Genomic DNA, 24,813 nt, shown 5'->3' with positions numbered 1-24,813 from the left:
GTCCCTGACACTATATCCTCATAAAAATTAACATCCCATATTTTGTTCTCATTATATTTCCTGATTTTGGAATAATAATTCCTAAACTCAGTTTTGTGGTAGCCACACGACCAGGTGCCTTGAAACTTTCATTGTATTTTCAAAAATCTTATTGTGATTAATTAAAATACAACCTGGCCCCCCAAAAATGAATTAGAAACATATATACAGGAAAATGTCCCAATAATAATGTTAAGTTAAAATATAAATAATAAGTCTCCATTTTTCATTTGCAAAATTAAGAAGAAAATTCTACAAAGTTATCTAATTTCAGAAAAAGTTTTGTTAAAGATGCACTTCCAACATTATTTTTGACTGGATAATCAATTTGAAAAGTGACTTGGCAACACAAAGCAAAAGCATATTTCCTAGTAATTTTCTTTCTGAGAATTAGGAAAAAAGTCCTATGTATGAAGATAGACATCCTACTTTCATTTATGATGGTGAAATTCAGAAACAAATATCTATGTGCATTGTGTTAAATCCAATCAATAAATTATTACAGGGTCATAAAACTGACAAACACTAGACAATGTAATAACTTGAGAAAATGCTTATGATTTCATTTATAATAGAACAGAGATATTAAAATATATGCATTACATGACCATAACTTTTTAAAAAGTATATAAGCAAGAGTAGAAATAAACATGACAAAATGTTAGTGTGGTTATATTAGCACAGTGTTTGTAAACCAGAGTGGGCCACAATCATCTGATGATTATTTTCAAGAAATTCCTATTCAGGTCCTGCTTCCATAGCTTCTGAACCATTCACTCCTCCACTAAAACTGATGCAAACTCCTAATTAAATATCAGACTATAAAGAGAACATAAGAAAAATTATTGTTTCTCATTTTCTAATTTTTTTCATATTTTCTGAATGAGGCCAGCATGCATTGTATAAGGTAAAAACATAATCATTAGTTCCATGATAACAGTAGTAGCAATAGTAGTAACATTTTATTAAGCATTTACTTTAGAATTTCACCTTCAATTCTCAAAAACAATTTTTTTTCTATAAATGTTACTATTCTGATTTTATAAATGAGGAAATTGACACTGGGAGAAATCAGATGACCTACTAAGATCATAAAGTCAGAAGGGCTATGAAGCCCTGTTGATCTTATTTGTGACAACATCAGAGAATGAAATGATGTCATGACAGACAGAAGGCTGCTACTGATAATGCCCAGGGCTCAAAGGTCAGGTTGCCTTAGGTGACTGGCTTTAGGTGCTTGTTCATTTCTTTTCAGAAGTAATTAAAAAATTATATTATATAAAATATTACATATAAAATATTATATATATAAAGTGTTATATATATAATATTATATATAAATGTTTTATATATATATATATATATATATATATATATATATATATATATGCCATATGATGTATATAGATGGTCACAAAAGTGTTTAACTTATGCAGGGTCCAAGGATGAGTAGTAAATGAGATGTAAGAAATATGGGATGTCAGACAGAGAGAGGCCAAGGGACCTCTTCTGAATTAGTGGTTTGGTAGAAAAGAACCTTGGCTACCCCCCAAAGATGATTTTTTAAACTAATCTTCATTAATACAATTCTTAACAGAATTCTGAAATGGAGAGAATTGCCATTTTTACAAAGATTCTTATCCATTAAAGAGTCTCCATAAAAGTCAGAAAATCTTTATAAAGATAAAACTGTGAGTCATCAGAGACTGGATATAAAACCAGTTTCTACCACAGAAGGGCTACCCTGTTTGTGCTGATGCCACTTCCTTCTAAGGTCACTTTGAAAAGGTGAAGGACCAATGTTGAATGCATGCATTTGAGTTTTTCACTGGAAGTTTGACAAATATATGGTGGTCAAGGCATCAAATCAAATGATTTTCAGAGAAAGAAGAAATCATTTAGGAAAATTACATGTGAGAAAAGATAAAATAAGTTAATTAGTAAGTTAATCATGTCTGAACATTGGACCCTGAGCTTGGCAAACATTTGAACAGGGAATTTCCTTTCAACTGCTAACGCTTATACAATAATATATATTAAACATTAAATCAGTTTTAGAGTTTGGTTCAGATATTGGTACTAATTAGTTTTGGCTGATATTGAAGTATTTTGTATGCTCCATTTATAAAAGCACTGTTTGCCCATCTGTTCATAGGTTGAAAGTGATTAAAGGATACTTATTATGGCTGTTGTAAAAGCCAAATACTTTTTAAGCTGCAAATATGTGACAAAACCAGTTCAGGCTGCCAAGTTCAGAAATATATTAAAAGAGATCTGTGATGCTACCCTCCCCCAATTCCTCTTCCAACCTGCATTATCGAAAAGTAAATATCACCGCTTTCCTGATTAGACTACTATGCATGCTTTGTCCAAATGCTTTGCAATTTAGTTATAATTTACACAATTTACTCTGATTTGGATCTTCTGCTACCAAGCTGTGTCGAGGGCTTTCGTTTCCTGTACGCGCAGCCTTCGAGTAGATACATGTGACGCCCTCGTGCTTTGAATGTGGGATTTGAAAGCAGCTTGGGTAATGAGGGAAACGGAATTTGTGGCCTACTTTAATCCCCTAAATGAGGTCTATTTAGTTTGAAAACAATGCATTCAATTCAGCATAGTGGTACAGATTTTTTTAACATTTATTTATTTATTTTAATTTTATATATATATATATAAAACAGCAGAATGCATTATGATTCATTGTACACAGTGATACAAATTTTTAAGAGATGATATGTTTTCACAAAGTTCAAGTGTTGGCTCCATATTACTTCATCATTCATTTCCAAATCTTCCCAAGGGTTCAGTATTTCATGTTAGGAAAACCTGTTCATTTTGAAAAATCAGAGCAGGGTTCCTGAGACTTTCTAAAATAAGATGCAATCCTCCTGGAGTGGAAGATAATTTGCTTTAATTTAGGCAAATTTTTTAAATAGCTTAAATATCTGAATGAGATGTGTTTCCTTTGGTACTTTCCACTCTATATTTGTACCCCTATCGTTCCTCACAAGGCCTCCCTGCCTCAACCTCCCAAACCAAGCGCCATCCTATTTTTGGCTGTCTCTAGGTCCTCAGCAATCTGTTTAACTAGATCATATTAAAGGATGGAGGTCCATATTCCATTTAAAGTCTCCATGAGTACTTGATTTCTTAATAGGGTGCTTTTCACTTATACAGATCCTGACTTAGAATTTACATTGCAGAAATATGTTTAAGGCTATCAATATAAAAGAAAAAAAAGGCATGTGGAAAGAGGCAGAAAGAGTTCTCCCACCCCATTATGTCATATTTAAGGAAAGACAAGTTATTGTTATTGCTGCTGCTGGGTTTCAGCTTTCCAACAGATTTTCTTCAAGACACAATAGAAATTTTAAATTCCAAATTCAGTGAGAAAACACAATTATTTATTTCCTCTTAGAATAGATAAACATGCTGAAGGAGCATTGTTTATTATGAATTAAAAAGAAATGATCATTTCACATAATACAAAGGCAAGACCGGAAAGGAAATACTGTTTTGGTTCTAACTTGAATTGATTCTGACTTTGTAATCCAGGTAATCTAGGATGAACTTTCAGGGAATCCTCTTTAACCCAAACATGAAGCTCCTTTTTATTTTATCTGATGTTTTACTGGTAGGGCACTCAAAAAATTATCCTTAAGACAACTGAAATGACTGGAGTGTTCATGCCCAACGTGTAATGGGAGCTGAATTTTCAGTGGCACAGTGACCAGGCTGTCAGTTTTTCATCAGCTTATCTCTGGAATAGGGAACATAATGAATTAGTCTGCTCTTCCTCCGGGTACAGTCATTTATTTCATTTGGGGTAGCCCTCTGCTTCCAACCCAAACTTTAGTCAGTCATGGCCCAGAGCTCGCTCTATCTACCAACTCCCATCCATCTCTCTCATCTTTGCTCAAGGGTGGAATTAATGAAGATTTGGTGCCTGTTCAGATTCCTTGTCCTTAGAATAGGGACATCAGATTACAGGACTTCAGATAATGGGAAAAAAATTCCCCTAAGTTGAATCTAAAAACAATTTCCTTTTAAAAAATGTTCTTGGTTATAGATGGACACATATCTTTATTTTATTTATTTATTTTTATATGATGCTAAGGATCTAGCCCAGCACCTCACACGTGCTAGGCAAGCGCTCCACCGCTGAGCCACTACCCCAACCCCTAAAAACAAATTCTGATATTATATACAATATTTTATTTCAAGCCATATTTATGTTTTAGGAACTGTCATTTCCAGTGGATCACAAGCTGGAGCACAGAGTAAAAATCACAAGATAGTCAGCCAAACACTATTAGCAAAGCAGGAAATGAAGAGAGATCTTAGAGCACCTTTGGAGTAGAGAGAGATGGGAATTTTTGCTCCCCAACCCCAAGTTTCTGTCACCTTAGTAGGGAGGGTTAGGTCTCCCTACCAACCTTCTTTGAGAGTTCTTACAAGAAAAAGTAGTTGCAAATCAGACTTTCCCTGATTGAGACTCCATTCATCCTCCATGTACTACGGGACAGTTTTACTGTGCTGAGCCACAAGAACTTCTGTTCCTCATCTCACTATTCACCTTGCAACTCCTCGGACATTTATACCTGATTTCATATAAGAGTCACAGCCACAAGGCTCTCTCCTTGTACTAGGCCTAGTCATCCTCTCTACCAGTTTTTCATTTCATATGGTCAGCTGTTTTCCTTACTCTCTGCTTGTTTTAGTCAGCTTTTCACCACTGCAACTGAAAGACCCGACCAGAACCACTGCAGAGGAGAAAAGGGTTTTTTAGGGGCTCACAGTTTCAGAGGTCTCAGTCCATCAATGACTGGCTCTATTCCTCAGGGACCAAGGTGAGGCAGGACATCATGACAGAAGAGTATGGCAAAGGGAAGCAGCTCACCTGATGATCAGGCAGCAGAGAGAGAGAAAGATTCCATTCACCAGATACAAAATAAATATCCCATAGCCACGTCCCCAATTAACTACTTCCTCTAGCCACACCCCACCTGTCTCCAGTTACTACTCAGTTATTCCCATCAAGGATTAATTCACTGATTATGGTAAGGCTCTAACCCAGTCATTTCTCTTCCAAAACTTCTTGCATTGTCTCACACATGAGCTTTTGGGGGACACCTCACATCCAAACCATAATATTGCTACATCCTTCAGCAGACCCTAGTAGAATTATGACTTTCCCATGCATAAGAGTGAGAAAGGAGACTCAAGAATCCTTTAGGATTCAGGATATCTCCTCACTAAGAGAGAAAGCAGAAAACCCTAATTCAGCCTATAGCCAAAGCCAATAAGCTATAAGTCAATTTTAAATGAGAGCTCAGCTATTATAACCTGTTTGTGAGGTGTCCTCTGTCCCACCTGCTAGTCCAGTGCTTTTTTTCCCAGCTCATTGGGCTAGACTAGGAAAGAAAACGGTGCTGACTCTCACCAAAGTCAGTCTGTGGCCACATTCAGAGCTACAGGCTACTGTTTAGGTGTGTAGCTCTTCATTAGAAGATGATTAGAAGAAGGAAGACAGCAAACTCCACAATTGGCAAAGCTGAAAATGCTTGGCCATAGTCATAAGTAAGGAACAGTAATTTCTGAAGAGGCAGGAGAAAGAAGGCCATCTGAAGTGCAGCAACAGAAATAAGTCAGGAAAACTGAGAAAATGGAGGACAAGGACAGAAGTCACACTAAACACCAGGAAATGATCTCAGGGAAAAGAAATTGATGGCTGAGGTAATTATTTGCTTTAAACTTAGCTACCTTTTTGTCTTATTCACTGAAAGGCAATCCTGAGAAAGGCAGGCCCAGGAGATGGAAGATGTAGTTATATGGCAGCACTTGACTTGGAGGTCAGCATGGGAGTTTGGAGATGGTAGCACTGTGTGGAAATGCAGTTCTCTGGTAGCTATCTTCCAAGCCTCATTCCTAGCAAGAGATCAGGGAGCTAGGGTGTCATCAAGGTGATTGACAATAGGTCTCTACAAACTAGCAGAAAGCATCCAAGTTGCACTAGGAATTGACAGCAGGAGTGGAGAGTTGATACTGGACCCTGTCAAATAAATCCTCACATTTGCTCCTCAGAGTGTGGTCTGAGAACCAGCAGATCAGCATCACCTGGGAGTTTATTGGGAATACAATATTTTAGGATGTATTGATTCGACTGCACCAAAGAATGACTATCAGACTCAGAAGGACAGAATGAATACTGATAGTGGAGAACTGAAGCTCAAGCCAAGGAAGGAGCTCATAAATAAATCGGAAGCTTCTCTTAATTAGTTAAATTTTCTGGGCTCAGGCAAAAAATTTTCCATATTCATCTGTTGATCTGCTGCCTTTGAAAAACCAGAGAATGAATATGATGTGAGAATCCCGAAGAATGGCAAATGTCCTCACTTTCAAAAATGGAAAAACATAAAATTTTCTAAGTACGGTCCAGCGAGTTTAATGTCAGAATTTATTAGCTGTCAGCTGGACGGTGAGTGAGGACTGACAGAATAAAGCGGTGGGGCTAGAAAATGAGCACAAAAAGAAGAAGTCATACTATTGTAAGTTCATTTCCTGTAATTTAATTTAATTATAATTTGGTTCTGCTTTGACTACTGCTAGAATAGGAAATGATTTTTTTATATGTCTGATTTCAGGAAAGACGTTTTCAACATTCTCATATGATCTTTGTAAAGACAGTTGGGAAATATACAGACTGATTTGGGTTCTTGGGTGATTAGAGGTATAGTATAATTACTGACATAAGGAATATAGGAGAGAAGGCTGGGAAAGGCGGGTACATAGTTATTTCACTTTTCAGAGGTAGTTATAGGATACCCCAACAAAGATGCCTTCTTTATAGCTTAAGATAAGAACTATGCATGTCTAGAAGGGAAAGAAAGGTCATTTCAAAAGCAGGGAAGTTATCTAAAAATTCGACCCATGAATTAAACAAATATTAAACAAATATTTATTTATTTGTTTGCTTGTTTCTTTTTTTATTTATTTATTTAGAGTATAATGTATAAGATGCTGTTCTAGTATTGAGGGCACACTGGTGAATAAAACAGAAAACTTTCCTGCCCTCATTGAGCTTGTATTCTAGTGAAACAGGTAAACAGTAATCACAGTAAACAAGAGAATTGTAGAGGTTGCGGAGAAGGCAGGATGGTAAAAAAAAATAAAGCAGGGTATGGGAGTTAGTTAAGGCAGGGTAGAATATGCTATTTTAAATAGTTTGCAATGGTCGGTGGAGGGGTTCTTGAAAAGATACGGTGTTAATTATCAGAGGAAAATGTGACAAGTAGCTAAATCAAAATGTAATAGCCTCACTTCTGGGGTCCTACAAATAGTATGCATACCTATGTATGAGTGTCTAAACTATGATTTCTATTACCTAATCATATAGACTTCTTTTGATACTTTACATTAAAAATACCATGAAAATAAGCAAAAGTGTAATAAGCATATATAAGGGAGGAAATATATCACTATTCCTCATCTACATATTTACATGAATTATATGAATTTTTGGAATTATAAATTTTTTAAAAGTATGAACTTAAGAATATCAAAATAGTGCACATTACTTCAGAGATGATCTATTTAAATGCTGACACTTTTTTAAAATCTAGAATCGAAGCAAATGAAATACCAAAAAGATCAAAAGCTGATGACCAGCCTCAGATCTTAGAAAAACTACAGATTTAATACTACAAATCAACATAGTAAGTTTTTTTTCTATGACTTAAAGGTGCATCAATTGATCTATTCTATACTTGAAAATCAGGCATTTTAAAAATGGTTTGGAAGTTGAACAAAAGGAAAAATTATCACTGATAACATTAATCTGCAAAGGATTAACAGCTCATTGCAAAAGAATGTCAAAATAAATAGTATTATATTCATGAAATGCAATAGTTTACCTGAAGAGAAATGAAGACTTTTGTAATACAGTTAGAGGTTCTCAACAAATCAAAATGGAAGATTGTTTATATATAAAGTAAATCTCATACAAAATAAAAGATGAATATCATTTCAATAGTTAACTAAATCATAATCCATGTAGCTCTTGATTCAGTTTTTGCTTAAATATTGATAATGAACTCTAGTTCTCCTTATGTAATCATATAGACTTCTTTTGCTGCTTTACACCTAAAGATATCATATGAAAATAAGAAAATGTGGACTACATATAAAGAAGTGAATAAAGAGATTAAAGAGGAAAGGAAGAAATCAGAGGAATCTTTACCTAAATTAAGGTGTATACTATAATCTATAAATCAAGGTTTATACTATAATCTTAAAAAAACTAAAATGGAAGAATGGCATCATTTGACTCTAATTCTTTCAGATATTTTGCTTTGAGTATTTTACTACAAAAATAAAAGTTAGAAAAACGTTCCTTTGGCAATTCTGGTTGAACTGAGATTGACTGGCTTTCTTTGATAAGTTTCACATAAACTTCCTTTTCCTTAAAAGTAGTTGAGGGCTTTCTCAATCATATTTTAATCTTATGGATTTCCAACAATCTTCTGAGTTCCAACAATCTTATGGAGTTCAAAGGATTTCAAAATTCATCATTCGCATTGAAATATTAAGGACATGAAGGCTTTCACTCAGATATTAAACAATTTCATTTTATAAATGCTCATCTATGAAAATTATTTTCTATAAATGTTGTGCATGTTTGTGTACATAATACATATTTATATAGCAGAATCATAAACTCAAGGCAAAATGATCATCTTTCTCTCATAAAAATACACAAGTATATATTTCAGGACAAAATCAAATATACATTGTGTGGGTTTTACAACCTGGCTCATTAATCTCCAACATGTGGGATTCTAGTATTATAGCTTTTTGTTTAATAATGCTGTTAATGAAAAGTCTTGTATATAAACAAATGTACGTAGGCAGTACAGCACTTTCTTTTCTTCCCTTTCTGAATACTAAAATGAATATTTTCATTGAAGAAGCAGGAAGATGAACAGCAAAATAAATGTGAACATTTTCCTTTCAGGTTTGAGATGACTGAAGATGAGGACAGAAATAATCAGGACTTTGACTCATCACCATACAAGGCAAGATTCCATTCCCTACTGTGAATAGGAGCGGGTGCTCACAGTTGCAGAAATTCGAAACTCTTGCAGCAGCCGCACTTGAAGTCTGCCTAATTTCCCACTCTCACCTTTTAACAGTCAAGTGACTGCCTCCTTAAAAAAACACTGCTGAGTGGATGAATAAACCAGTCCTATTTGCCAACCGTTGAGGGTTCCCGCAAAGCTGGTGGGTATGTGTAAATTAATTCCATCATCTTTTTATTTCTATAACTGAGAAGAAAGGGGGAAAACAGACTCTCTGGTATTTACTGTAACCCAGCAATGGTAATGTATGTGTGACATATTTTTACCCGTGAAATGCAAAAAGTACTTTAGAAACTGCCCAACACTTTATTGAAGTTGACGGATGACTGATGGAAGGTTATAATATACTCTGCCTCACACAGGCTCTAAGGAGACCTCTAGCCGAAAATACATGGAAAATTCCTCTCCAACAAGAAAAATCCTCCAGGCCAAGTTACAGAGGGTCCCAAGATGTGGATTCTAAGGTTTCATGGAATTTTTAGGGAAGAAAATGGTACAGTACTTCAAATAAAGAAGAGAATCATAATAATGATTCACTTAAATATTTTCAACAAAGTATCCCCTTGTGTATGTGTGTATATTAAATATATGCTTGTGTCTTTTACTGATGTGTGTGTGTGTGTGTATCTCCAAACACACACAATTCTATTTTGTTCACTGCTTTATTTTCACATTTGGTTTCATTCTTTCTCTCTTTTTTCCATGATTCTATTCTAAGTTTCAGTTTATATCTTGCAAGTAATCATCAGAAAGTTCGTTGAAATTTAAGATACAAGTGGTATAAAAATTGTACAACTAAGAATTTCACTATACTATGAGTGGAGGGTTGAATTCAAGCCACAATTCTGTTCTTTTACTTTGCAATCTTAAAGAAGTCATTTTACCTTTTTGAATCTTTCTGTTCTCAATAAGGAAATAGACCAATGGGATCAAGTTATCTCTAAAATTCCCTTCAATCCTCATCCTTTAAAATATTTTAGATATCCCAAGAAAAAGCAGCTAGAGATCCCTGCAAAACTTGGCCACAGCTCTTTATGCCTGCAATGACAGATGGTAGACTATATGGAAAAATGTTAACAATTCAGATTAGCTGACTGAGTTTAGGCAAATAACGACAGTACAATAAATTCTCATCTTTGAGGCTGCACAATTATGTAACATTGATAGGGCTGTACTGATTTTAAGTTAGTAACACCAATAAGGAAAAAAAAACTGTCCCAATCAAACTAACCAAAAGAATATTTGTAGGCAAAAGACTTAAAGAAGTGGATAAGTTGCTTTTAACACCATTCAATATTTTAGAAATAATTTACATGTGACACTTAAAAGTTGTTTTCTTTAAACCATGTCTATTTGTGAAAAGGTTCTTGATAACATCCAATGTCCCCAAAATGGGTTATTTAGATTCTCTACTTCTTCTTATGTCAGCTTTGCTATTTTATCTTTTTTTAAAAAATCACCTCTTAGTTGAATGTAATTGGCAAGAAAATTTTCACATACTGTGATATTTTCCTTCTGATATCTATAGATACACAGTGACGATTTCTCTTTCATGCAAAAATTGGTAATCACATTTTCACTCTTTATTTAAAGTCAGTTGTGCTATGAGTTTACAAAGTCTATTATTTTTATAAAGAACTATTTTTATTTTATTAATTGCTTTATTGTTTCTCCATTTTCTATTTCATGGCTTTCTGTTCTTTGTAACTCATGTTACACATGCCCTTTAAAAACACGTATATTCCACAGTTGTTGGATATAGTTTCTATAAATGTCAATTAGGTCAAATTAACTGTTTGTACAAATTTTCTATACATAGACTTTTCATTTGATTCTTTTATTAATAGCTTCTGTTTCTGCACTAGAGCTTTCCTGTTGCCATGAATATCTTCTTAAATTCTTAAACATTTAAAGAAGCTTCTAAGCCAGGAACAATGGCACATGCCTATAATTCCAGCTGTTCAGGAGGCTAAAGCAGGAGCACTATCAGTTCAAAGCCAGTTTGGGCAATTCCCATCTTATTCAGCAAGATCCCATCTTATTAATCAATCAATAAATTAATAAATATAAATGAATAATAGAAAAGCTACATTAAAGTCCTAGATTGATAATTCAAACATTCCGGACACCTTTTTCTTTTGATGTGACCAACTGAACCAATTGAAAACTATATAAGTTGCAGCTTTAGGCTGGATTTTTTTTTTTAACAGCCTCTTTTGCATGCACAGGTCAGGAGCCAGCCAAGAATGTGAGAAGAGTTTATATGCAAGTCCCCTTCCTCTGTGGCTTTCTCCTTTGTGAGATTCCCTAACCAATTTTCAATCATTTTGGAAATCCCAAATTCAGTCTTCTGATACTTCATACCAATAATGCTGAGGGATTCTGCTTATTATCTACCCACTTTATACATCTCATCCATTGTACATCCTTTCTTTCAAGAATCAAACAACTTTTCTCCAGCATCTATATGTCGCCATTCCCAAGTGCTTTCAAGTATGCCTTACATTTTCCAACTTATAATCATGTATAAGTAATAAATAAATATATTCCCAGTGAATAAAAAAGCACAAGTGTGAAACCTGCCCTTTTCAGAAATATCCATCACTATTAACTTCTCATAATCCCTTCTTTTCATCTCACCCTCCAATCTAAAATCAGTAGATTTACACAAATTTATCAATAAATTTGGTATATAAAGTACAAACAACCTAAGAATACCCTAGAAGAATCACTGAAAGATGGCAAATAACTTCTAATAATGAACTAAGGCATATAACTTCTAATAAACAAAAATCAGATTAAACATGGGCAATAATATTCACATTGCATCAACCCAGATACCATCAGGCTGGGTCCCCTGCCTGATTACCAAAATACTTAGAAGAAAAGTATTATTCTCTTTGCTTAAGTTGAATAAAATGGCAAAAATGAAAAACATCTATCAGAACTTGGGCTCTTAACCACCTAAACCTCTTCAAACCCAGACACTAAAGTACATTGGCAATGCTAGAAATAAGCACCTTCACTTATGATTTTTTTTTTTTTTTGCTGTCGTATAAAAGATTTACCTGGGTCCTGGCTTTGGTTCCAGAATGATAGGTTTTTGCTCTTTTTTCATAGAAGTTTTCTAGAATAAGAGAAAGAAAAGTGGATATAAGAAGAAAAACTACTTCACTGCCTGTAAAATTTTAATTCCACTGAAGTTCTATTATATTACAAAAGGGAGAAATACTCTATTATAAAATAAACCAAAACACATAAATTTGTAAGTATGCCAAGAGGAGTATGATTGCTAAATGTTACCCCAGCATCTCTGGCACCCAGAAATACAATTCCTACTAATTGTTTCAGTAAGCAAATATCTTGAAATCTATTACAGATGATAATTTATTTATTTACTTATTTGTCCTCTGTCTTAAAAAAAAAGACTTAACAGTTTACAAAAAATACAGTATCTATGAAAAGGGAAACTAAAAAAAATCAGGTATAGGGGAAATATAGGTAGAAAAGTAATGACAAATATTTTCTGATGTTACTTTATGTGTCAGACAGATTTGGTTCTCAAATTCCTAGCTACCAAACTGTTATAGATGGAACCATCTTCACCCCAGATCCATGTATCAAAGCCTTAATTCCCTCAATGTGCCATTATTTGTAGAAAAGGCCTTTAACACAGTAAACTTTATGAGGTCAAAAGTGTGGGGCCCTAATCCAGTAAGTTTAATGTCCTTATAAGAGGAAGAGACACCACAGATAAAGTCATGCAAAGACACACAAAAAGGGTCACCATCTCCAAGCTATATATAGAGAGATAGGCCTCAAGAAACCAACCCTACTGGCACCTCCATCTTGGACCTCCAGACTCCAGAATTGTAAGAAAATTAATTTCTGTTGGTTAAGCCACTGACCCTGTGGTATTTGGTTAAGACAGCACTGAAAGACTAATATATAAAGTAATGAGGAAAAAAAAAAAAAAGTAGTCTAGCATTCACAATGTCAGTAAGAAAAGCCACCTTATTTTAGTGAAATTTTTTTTCATACATCATTTAAAAGACTGGTACCACGTACTAACTTCAACAGCATCATTCACAATTACACAACAATGTTCAATATGGATTTTTCTTACATAATTGTTTAATACTTATCAATGATAAAAGGAATAATTCAGGAAGACAATTCAGACCTCAGAATAAGTGAGCCATTCTCTCTCTGGGCATTTGGTAGAATCCAAAGGTAACACTGATACATAAAGTCATTAATGGATTGTACGTCTACTTTATAATGATCCATTATAATTATTTTACATGCAGTAACTTGAAAAAACAGGGAAGAAAAATTTAAAGTAATCTTGATAAATCAGCAAAAAAGGGGTTGAGGTTGTTGCTGAGTTATCTCCCTCAAACTCTATAAGAAATCAGTGACAGAAAGTCTCTTGGGTTTTGATAATATGGTATGCACACAATATCACAAGGACAATGCTTATTTTAGTTCTGCACTATAAGTTTCAAATGTATATTTGACTAAAGCCAAAAGCATTCCTTTTATAAATTCCTAAAAAATAAAAAGGACAGTGTAAAGATGGAATGTGAAAAAAGTTGTGTTTATACTACACAATAGTCAGTATTAACACTGACTATTTTTTTAAAAATATTTTTTAAAATCATAAATATCTCATAGAGCTAAGCTTCATTCTGTCTTATAGTGATCTCTCAGACCCCATGTTAATTGTATATGTTAACTTCCTTTCATGACATTAATTTCTTTAGAGCAAAGATTAAACTTTCTCCCACAGTTACGTTAGAACACAGGAACCTTGAAATTGGTTTACATTATCTCAATACTTGTTACATTTAGAATTCCCTGATCATATGATCATATATTCTTTTTCCAAGAGAACAATCACCCTCAAGAATAGTACTGAACTTCTTAAAATTTATGAGCAACACACAGGTGATAATAAAGCATGATACAGGAACTTTTTTTAACTATTGCCCTTCACGATGTGCCATGACATATTTTATGACCACAAAAATAATAAGGACTTACAGAAATTAATTTTTAACATTTATATTCCATACTTTCACATAAAGTCATGTGTTTGGCTTAGGGAACATTGTCCTTATGTGATACTACTATTTATAGTTCCCATCTTTGTTTTCTTTTTTTTTTCCCAACAACTTCCTTCTTGGCCAAACTAACTAAATTAGCAAGTTCTCCATAATGAAGAGTGTCAAATGTGAAGGCTGTTAGTAAAACAGTCTGACAAACATTGTTGAGGATTTCCTTAAGATGTTCTTTTTGATGTCTTCCGTTTTCTTTGATGATGTCATTCTTTCACATTCTCCATCTCTGCATATTTCTTCCTACTTAACATAACTAGAAGCTGTTGTTTGTTGATCGTTTGGTTTTGGTCTCTGTTTTGAAAAGTCAATTTCAGTTTTTGTTTTAAGGGGTCAGTCTTAGCCTTGTACATACTAATAGATCCAAGTCTCAAGTCCATTCTACCTTGATATTTCAACTCCATTCTCTCTTAAAATCTTTCTCTCCTCTCTCATACCTGCTTGTGACTTCCCTTCAAGTTCCTATTCTCTCCAGGGCAATTCATCTCAGATGTATCCTGAACACTTGGCTGCAGATATAAGTCATTAATAATACTCTCTTAGCAACATTTTCAAAACTTTTAACAACCTGAATGGATTTCACCCGAATCAGTTTTCAGACTCTTTCTCCCACATATTTCCCCAAATCCCAGAATTAACTGATACCAAACTTACTTCTGACAATTCATACAATATTACTACACCTCAGGCTTCTTTTTTAGAAAAACAGCTGTCTAATCCATCAATTCCCATCCTGTTTCAAAATCTTACCTAGATTTTTTTTAACTTTGTGACAATTCCCTCTTAGTCTTAATAATTAAATCCTTGTACTGATTAACCATAGATCTGTAGTCTTCCATCCTGCATATTGATGCTAGAAGTATTTTTATTTGATTACAAGTATAAAATTTTGGAGTATGTTTGTTATAAAAAGGTAGTCTATAATTGGCATACTATTCCTCAACACTTTTACCCCCAAATGTGGCCAGGGGCATTTTCTAAGTAGCAAGGAATTTTCATATTTTTAAACTGTCTTGTGACCATACCAGAAGCCTACATAAATATATGGTTCAAGGTAAAATGAAAGGTTTCTGTAAAACCAGGTAACTGTGAAAAGAAAATAATGACTAGCACATACATATAAAATTAAAATTATACATTAAAACATGTGAAATAAACTGAAAAGATTTTTCTGCCAGGCTGGACTATTAAAGCTCCTGTTTGCCTGTGGAAGTCAGTCATGTCACTAGCACCTTCTATGAAACAGCAGTGAGCTGCATTCCTTTTACCACTACTGCTTCTAGTGTGGAAAATGGCATAAACAGAAAAAAAAATGTCAATCATTTGTACACATGGAGAAACAGAAGGCATCAAACACATCTTTCTGGGATTTTTCACAAGTCAATCTCTTTGCATTCTTGAATCTGAGTGTCCAAAAATGCACATACACCACAGAAGGATTTTTAAACCATATAAGCAACCCTAGGAAGTTGTGATATTCATGGGAAAAACATATATTCCCCCAAATGTGCTCACAGAGTCAAACCAGCCCCCACTTTGGAAGTGGTCTCAAGTACGATGTTTCCTTGCATGTGTTTACGGAGAAGAAGGTGTCCAAAGATAACGTTGGTCATTCTGTAACAGCCATGGCCCTTCAGACTAAGGGAGACGGCAGACGATGACTCCGCAAAACATCAGTTTTTCATCTCTTTAAACTCCATGAAAAATCAAGACTAAGTTTTTAAGCATGGGCAATACAAAGGCTGAACAGAGGATGAAGGAAAACTAATCCCAACAGAAGAACCCTATGAAGGACTTAAAGATTTATGAAGAATAAGGAGATAGCTGCTTCCAGGATATACCAACAAATCATAGCACAATACAAAAATAAATTCTAAAAAAAAATCAAAATAAAAGATATTTTTAATGTGTGGTCGAGCTGATGGGAAAGTAACGGAATTCCATTGTATCCCCAAATAATCAAATGCTGAATTTACTTTTTTCATGAGTTATGGAGCCTTTTTTTGCCTTGGGGATAGATAATATGGCAATTCCTGAAGGCCTAGAATCTGGGTTTTTTGTTTTGTTTTTATCTCTTTTTAAATTTTTAAAATTTAAACTAAGATTTTTTTTACTGATGCATAAAAACAAACATCACATATTTATGGGATACCATGTGATATTCAATATATGTATACACTATGTAATATACTATGTTCAAATCAACGCAAGCATATCAATCCCCTCAATCATTTCTTTATGTTGAAAATATTCTAATTTTTTGAAATATACAGTATATCATCCTTATCTATACTCACTCAACTATGCAATAGCTCACCAGAACCTCTAATTATGACTTGTTTCCTGCTGATCAACCTCTACCCATCCCTCCCACCTCCCTACTCTCCCCAACTACTCATACTACTACTTCTAGAAGATCCATTTTTTGTTTCTGTTTTGTTTTATTTTGTTTTTTAGATTCTATATATAAATGAGATCATATGATATGTGTCTTAGCTTTATTCTGGTTAACTTGGTGATCTCCAGTTCTATCCATGTTGTCACAAATGACAGGATTTCATTCCTTTTTATGGATGAATAGTATTCCATTATGTATCCTTTTTTCTTTATTTATTAGTTTGAATGATATATAAGATCTAAGAATGTCTCTCATAAAATCTGGGAGGACAATAACCTCAAAGCATAAATCAGGATTTAAAAACTTCCATGAGAGTGACAGAGCTTGGCTGTGAGACCACATGCTATATAGCCTTGGCTTTGGGTGGAAAGGACAAGAAATTATTATCTAGGAATTTCTAATGACAAGACTAATTTACATGGATTTCAGGCCACAATTCATTTTCACCTTAAATGCATCACCTCCCTCTCCTCCACAAAAATGGCTAAAATTTAGAACAGGGAATCCCAAGTTAGTACTGCCCTAAAACACCTGGAAAAAATAAGTATCAATCATTTTCAGAATGAAGTTGTAAGCTGAAAACTAGGCTTCAAAAAATTCTCACAATAAAATACCAAAAAATGAGCTAAAAAATCAGAGGAGTATGAGAAAACATAAAATCAAGGAATCAGAAAAAAGCAAACTATTCATTCAGAACCTCAAAGATGGCATCCACTGTAATTATTATCAACAGAATATAAGAATGAGCTTCCATTTCTATGATTAGAGAAATATACTGAAGGAATCAAAAAATTATCAGAATTGACCATGCATATGTGGAAAATGAGTAGGCATTCTAAAAATGAAAACCATAATAATTGAAATTGGAAGCTCAGTGAATAGCAAAAGAAAAGAATAGACACATATAACAAAGAGACAATAATCTAGAAGATAAAGAGGAAAAATTCATGATCAAGCAATGAGAGAAAGATGGCAGATCTGAACGAGTAAAAAGGAAAAGGACGATCACAAGTAACTGGAAGAAGCACATATTTTTAACTAGAATTTATGAAGAGTTTTAATTAGAGTTTTAAAAGAAAATAATGGAAGAGAGACATCATTTGAAGCGAAAGGCGAGTTTCTGTTTTTATTTTGGAATTGCTGAAATGATTCCAAAGAATTTTCACATTTAGGTAGCCTGACAAAAGCCATTCAGAATAAATAAAAACAGAAGCACACTTACTTTATTACAAAAAAAAAAAAGAAAGAAAAAGAAAAACAGAGAAAAGAAGCCCTTTGAAGCAGAGTATAGATAGATTGCTACAGACAAAAGAGGGCTAACTGGATAAATACCTGCTTTTTCTCAGCAGCTAGGGCAGCCAGAAAACAGAAATAACTTCAATATGATAAGAAGGTATGGGAAAAAGAAGAAAAAATAAGTAGACATTCAACTGAAGTTTTCTGCCAACTTACTCTTCCTTAAGTACTTCCAGGAGGATGCAGATTTAGAAAGAAAATTATCCTACATGTCTGAGATGTAATAAAAAATAGTGAAGATATTGGTAAACTTGAACAATGCAATTTAAGAAAATAATTGTTTCTAATTTGTGAAGTTAAAAAAAATGAGAAAAAAAAACAACTTCTACTGGTTAAGGCAATCTACCATTTTTGTATGGGAAGGGAAGAAAGTAAAGATACTTATCTGAAATGTATGTATTAAAATCAATAGATTGAGCACTTATGAAAAGTAAAAAGAATACATATGCTCAACTAGTAGGAAGAAAAATTAGAATAAGAGGTAGTAGGGCTCGCCTGGCATGTGCAGGGCGCTGGGTTCTATCCTCAGCACCACATAAAAATAAAATAAAGATGTTTTGTCTGCTGAAAACTAAAAAATAAACATTAAAAAATTCTCTCTCTCTCTCTCTCAAAAAAATAAGAGGTAGGAATAAGAGAGGGAAATAAGTCAATCAATTTCAAACAAAAGGCAAGAAAGGAGAAAATAAAAAAGCACAAAATGAAAGTTACACAAAGCACGAAATAAAATGGAAGAAATGCCCCCAAATACTTTTTTTTTTTTAAAGCACAACAAAAAAGAAATAATGTTGACCCAGGAAAAATTCCTCAACTTTTCTGGTCATTACCAAAATGTGTATTACTAGAATCACAACAAATATGATATTATATCTGCCATATTGGCAAAAGTGGCAATTTGGAGAGTGTTTTCAAGCGTATGAAGCAATACGGATTCCATAATCTGCTTCTGGGAGTGGAAAACTTCTTGCTATAGACTGATGAAGTTACCATATGCCCTCTGGCCAACACAGCCACTGCATGGTTAGTGATGTTAAGAGCCCTTGGTGGAGGAAACAGTGGAGCTGCTTATTGCTACAGGCAAACAATTATTTAGTCAAGGAATTCTTACTAAGCTCCCACCACCCAGGCCCTGCCCACCTGGCTTCAGGAAGACAAAGAGTCAATATCCTGGCCTATCATTAGCCCATTAGGGATGCTTGATGCATCAGGATGCAGGTTCCTATTGATGTTGGGAATGCTTGCCCTAGAGAAACTCTTGCACAGAGACATGTGGAAGAATGCTTATAGCATAGCTGTTCAAAAGAGAACATTTTTTAAAAGCCAAATTACCCTTAGCAATAGAAATGATAATTAAATTGTAGTGTGTTCATTCCATGGGGTATTGTATACTGAGGTAAATGAATGAACCATGGGGCACACATCCACATTAGTACAGATTGACAGTTCTTAAAAACATTGTTAAGCAGAAAGAGAATGAAGACACTATGATTCCATTTACATAACATTAAAAACCAAAAAAAACTGAATAAAGTACTAATTAAGGATATACATATATTTAAATGAAAAAGTAAAAGAACATTTGACATATAATTAAGGAGAATGGATATGAAGAGAAGAAAAAGACATAAACTATTCTACTCCTTAAGCTTTGTGGGGCTTTATTTTATACCATTTATGTGTATTTGTATATATAAAAGTGTGTGTGTATGTGTGTGTATGATTGATGAAGAGAAAAATTTAAAATAATATGGTAGGAATATTTCTTGACTTTAAATGAACACCTCTCCTTTTGATAAAAAGAAAGATTTGGGGAGTCTGAGTTTCCCAGGTGTATCAAAAATTCCTAGGCTGCTCCATGGCTCCGAATTGTTCCTGTGGTTTGCGTGTGTTCTGAAAAGAATGCCAAGTGAGGGAACAGCTGTTGCCAGCTGTGAGTTACTTTATTCTGAAGTTTTAAACTCCATGCATTTATAAATTCATGAGACTAATTTATTTTTTTTACTAGCTGGAATTAAAACTTTAAAGCACAGGTTGAAAAAATGAGTTTCATTTTATCATTTAGGTGGACTTTTATATTCTTATGAACATACTGATGTGGAAGCTGATATGTATGTGTGTGTGTGTGTGTGTATATATATATATATTTTTTTTTTTTTGATTATTTGCTTTAGAATGCTTCCCCCTTTGACGTGAAAATAGCCACCTGGGAATTTATTACTAAACAATTTGGCTATAAACAGCATAATATTTTTTAAAAATGAATTTAAATTTCATCTTGGGTATTTGGGTATTTTCTGAGATTAATTGGAATGTGAAGTCATTCTAAATGGTGAGTTTGATTACTCTGAGGTTTATATACTATCTGAGTGATTTGAAGCTGCAACACAGAACTAATTTATAATCACTAACAATTAGAGCCTAGTGTGGATATTCTGTGTGTTATCTACAATCTCCACCAAGATTATTCATTATTATTCATACTTCCAACTTTTTTTGGAGGATATTGAAATATTTAGTATCTTTACTTTGATCACACAAGTAGGAAAAAGCTGGGATTCAAACTCAATATGCTGCTCTACTCATAATGTAAATTTTCCCAGGCAAATTTGACATTCACTACAATTCTATTTTATTTCTTTTTAATTTTTTTCCCTAGAGGTAGACAGACACAATACCATTTATTTATTTTTTCATGTCTATGTGGAACTGAGGACCGAACCCAGTGCCTCACACATGGTAGGCAAACACTACCACTGAGCCACAACCGAAGTCTAATATTTCATTTTTAAATTTTTGTGTGTGTAGTTCTAGATGAGCAGAATGTCCCCTTTTTTTAATGTGGTGCTGAGGACCCAAACATAGTGCCTCATGCATGCTAGGCAAGCGCTCTGCCACAACCCCTGCTCCTCTATTTCATTTTTGGATAGTGTTTATATATATATATATTTTTTTTTGATCAGTTATACTCACTAATCAACTTTCACAAGAAAATGCTTGGGTTTTTTTTTGTTTTGTTTTGTTTTGTTTTTGGTACCAAGGATTGAACTCAGGGGCACTTGACCACTGAGCCACATCCCCAGCACTATTTTGTATTTTATTTAGAGACAGGGTCTCACTGAATTTCTAAGCATCTCACTGTTGCTAAGGCTGGCTTTGAACTCACAATCCTCCTGACTCAACTTCCCAAGCCACTAGGATAGAAAATACATTTTTTATTCTACCATGTAACTAAATTTATCATAGAATATCTACTTCAAATATTTGAAAAAAAAATCAGAAGCTCATTTAAAAGCAAAAATGTTATAGGGAATTATCTAAAACAAAGCTTCTCAAACTTTAATGTGCTTATAAATCACTGCAGATTTCTCATTCAATAGATGGGGTGAGGCATGCAATTCTATATTTCTAACAAATTTTTAGGTATTTTAATAATAGTTTTCACTTATTCTGGGCAGTTTAAATAAACTGATATATAACACTAAATATATCCTGAATCAAATCCATATCTAAGAATAATATCCATAGGCATTTATGAGCACATTCAAGTTTGAGAAGCACAGTTCTATAAAATTCCCCATCAAAATCCTCTAAACAGAGTCAGGTTGTAGTTTGGAGATTGGGGAAGTCTTTGACCCAAGTGCATTTGATTAGCAGTTCTGAATCCCATTATAATTAAGTCCCAGTGACTCCCAAAATTACTGGAGCTTCTCTAAATGAAGTAAAAGGGGAAAACAAAATGGCTGAGTGACAATCAACTAAAAAAAAAAAAAAAAATCTAATACAAGCGCTGGAGTTGTGGCTCAGTGGTAGAGCCCTTGCCTAGTATATATGAGGCACTGGGTTCGATTCTAGCAATACATGGAATAGGAAGGGCAAGAAGGTATTTCCCCATTCCTCATGATAATCTAAATTCTATTAAACTAAACCAGCAGGAGCTGAACACCAAGCTGATATTGTTTCCATTCCTCTTCTACCACAGCAATCCACATTCCCCAAACTTCCCTATAAAGGTGCTTTCACCAAATTCTGCTTTATGTGATTAAATTAGGGTCAATATTTAGCATATATTACTGAATTTTGAGAAAGCATATTTTGAGCACATCATTCATTACATTTATTTTACCGTACTTTCTTCATAAGCATTCACATGGTTAATTTTTCTGGTTTGCTTTTATTTTATGGAAACACTCTGAATCAAGTGACTAATCGCTGTGTCCTCTTTTATTAGCCATTGAAGTGTGCACAGCTAAATTTGTGGCCTAGTTATTACAAACATCTAATATGCCAAATTAGGAACTATGTATTTAACTAAATCTTAATTTGTTCTTTTCTATTCTCTTTTCCATAACCCCTGATATTCTTGCTTACAGATTCACGTTGTACATATTTTATAAGCTATCATAAAGTCTTTTAGAAAGAATCAAATGAATGCTTTAACAATGTAGTAAATGAAGTTATTAACATCTATAATTCATTAAGCCCTGTTTTAGTCAGCCTTTTCACTGCTGTGACTAAAGGACCCAACCAACACAACTGCATGGGAAGGAAAAGTTTATTTAAGGCCAATGATTTCAGAGCTCTTAGTCCACAGAAGGCCAGCTCCATTGCTTGGGTGAAGCAGAACATCATGGTGGAAGAGTGTGGCAGAGGGAAGCAGCTCACATAGAGATAAAGAAGCAGAGAGAGAGGTCTCCACTCGCCAGATACAAATATATACCACAAAGCCACGCCCCAATTCCCACCTCCACCAACCACACCCTACCACTTCAATTCCACTCAATTAATCCCTGCCAGGGGATTCATTCACTGTTTGGGTTAAAACTCATAACCAATTATATCTCCTCTGAACCTTCTTGCATAGTCTTATGCGTGAGCTTTTGAGGACACCTCACATCCACACCATAACAAGCCCTTACTACTGCAATCCAGTCATACTATCCCAAGCCTTTTCATGCATGGTTATCTACTTTTGACTGGTCATAGCTATGTGTTTTCTTTGTGTACTTTTGATTTTTAGTAGAAGAAGCAGTGAAAATCTTTAAAAAAAAAAAATTCGTAATCCAAAAAATAGCACTTTGGAGGGAAGAAGGATGTAAAAACATACCACTGCAAGGAATTTACTTTAAGGAAAGTAAGAATAGCCCCCAAACACTTAATTACAATATAGCATGCCATGTTCTGTTAAGAAATTGTTCTACTGTCAAAATATACAACAATGAGTTATATTCATTAATGAAATGATGCTACATTGATTCAATGTTCAAAAGATTATATTAGTATGGAAAGATGTTCAGAAAATATTTTTGAAAGAAAAACTAAGGTTATAAAGTATTATCTTAGTAAACATTGTTGAGTTTCTCCTTACTTTAGGCTCATCTGAGTTTTCTTCCAAATATATGTATTGCCTGTTTCCTAGCACAGTCTTGTTCATTTGCTTTTTGAAGCTTTGCAGTCATTCGCATGGATGGGATTTTTTTAGTTAAACACAACTGATGTAGCTTAGTTTGATATGATTGATATAATTTTGATGTCATATTTTAAAATATTTATTCTTTCAGGGATTAATCATACTACATAAGCAACATCTGTACCAACTAAAAAATAGTTAGCATATGATACTTTTTTGTCATGACAGAGCCACTGGTTAGACAAAAATAAAACTTGCTCAAATGGTAAGAAAGAAAGAAAGAAAGAAAGAAAGAAAGAAAGAAAGAAAGAAAGAAAGAAAGAAAGAAAGAAAGAAAGAAAGAAAGAAAAAAAGAAAGGAAGGAAGGAAGGAAGGAAGGAAGGAAGGAAGGAAGGAAGGAAGGAAGAAAGAAAGAAAGGAAAAAATCCAATATGTATTGCAAGCATAATTTAATTTACAAAAAAGAATATTTTAACATTTTAAAAAGAACAAACATTAAAAAGCTTTAGAGAATGGTCATAAATAGGTGGTAACAGGCATAAGAACAGATAAAGAAGCATAAAAAGACTTGAAATTAATTAGAAGTTAAAAGTTATACTGCATGTTTGGTTGAAGAATAAAACTGAATCAGAAAAGGAATCAATCATTGAAGACTCAAGTCCTGGATCTTGAAACATTTCGTTACTGGTATGATTTCCATTGTTTGAAAATTTCCCAAGACAACCACTGTGTAGTCTCCCATTTATTTCTAACCAGGTCTCACTATTTGTGACCTATTCTTCATTAGTAGGAACTCCTAAGTCCTGAGTGTTTTGCAAAACACTCGGAAATGCTTTGCATTTGTAGACTTGGTCCTTCCAAGCAGCCACTGCAACACGCCTTGCCTGTAATCCAAAAGGGGGCCTTCTAGTGAGTGTGAAGGACGCTAGAAGAGGAAAAACAGAAACCAACAAGAGAGCTGCCTGACAAAATGAGAATGACCACTGATTCCGGAGAAGAGAAATGGGGAGAAAAGTTCATTTCAAACAGACTATATGTCTTTTTCATCAATAAAATAAAAAATAATTATAAGGGGAAAATATATTTAACAACCCTAAACCCGTACTTTCTCCCTTTTCCTCTACCCATTATATTATCATGGCTATGCTTTTTACTACTTTTGCTGTGTGTGTGTGTGTCCTCTTGTCTTTCCCCATTCTCTTCCATCAATTTCAACTACTTCTGCCATTACTACTTCTGCTGCAAGTCCACAGTTCCTTATCTGAAACTTTAAAATTTAAGAAGCACTAAAAACCAAGATATTTTTTGTTAAAACATACGAAGGCAAAACAACTAACCTCGATTTTGGTGGCAAAACCTGAAGTGAATCAGTCACACAAAGCCAAGATCTCACATTTAGTGAGAATATTCACATGC

General features: G+C 34.0%; 1 protein-coding gene across 1 annotated transcript in view; it reads right to left on the bottom strand.

Moving 5' to 3' along the window:
* Window positions 1-24,813, bottom strand: part of Iqcm (IQ motif containing M) — a 305,901-nt gene that overhangs the window by 170,916 nt on the left and 110,172 nt on the right. The window contains 1 exon segment of the mRNA XM_078020750.1: window positions 12,245-12,303. Within this exon segment, the coding sequence (XP_077876876.1) occupies window positions 12,245-12,303 (59 nt within the window).

This window comes from Ictidomys tridecemlineatus, chromosome 9 (genome assembly GCF_052094955.1).
Source record: "Ictidomys tridecemlineatus isolate mIctTri1 chromosome 9, mIctTri1.hap1, whole genome shotgun sequence".
Lineage (NCBI taxonomy): Eukaryota > Metazoa > Chordata > Mammalia > Rodentia > Sciuridae > Ictidomys > Ictidomys tridecemlineatus.
This window is presented reverse-complemented; position numbering and strand designations above follow the sequence as displayed.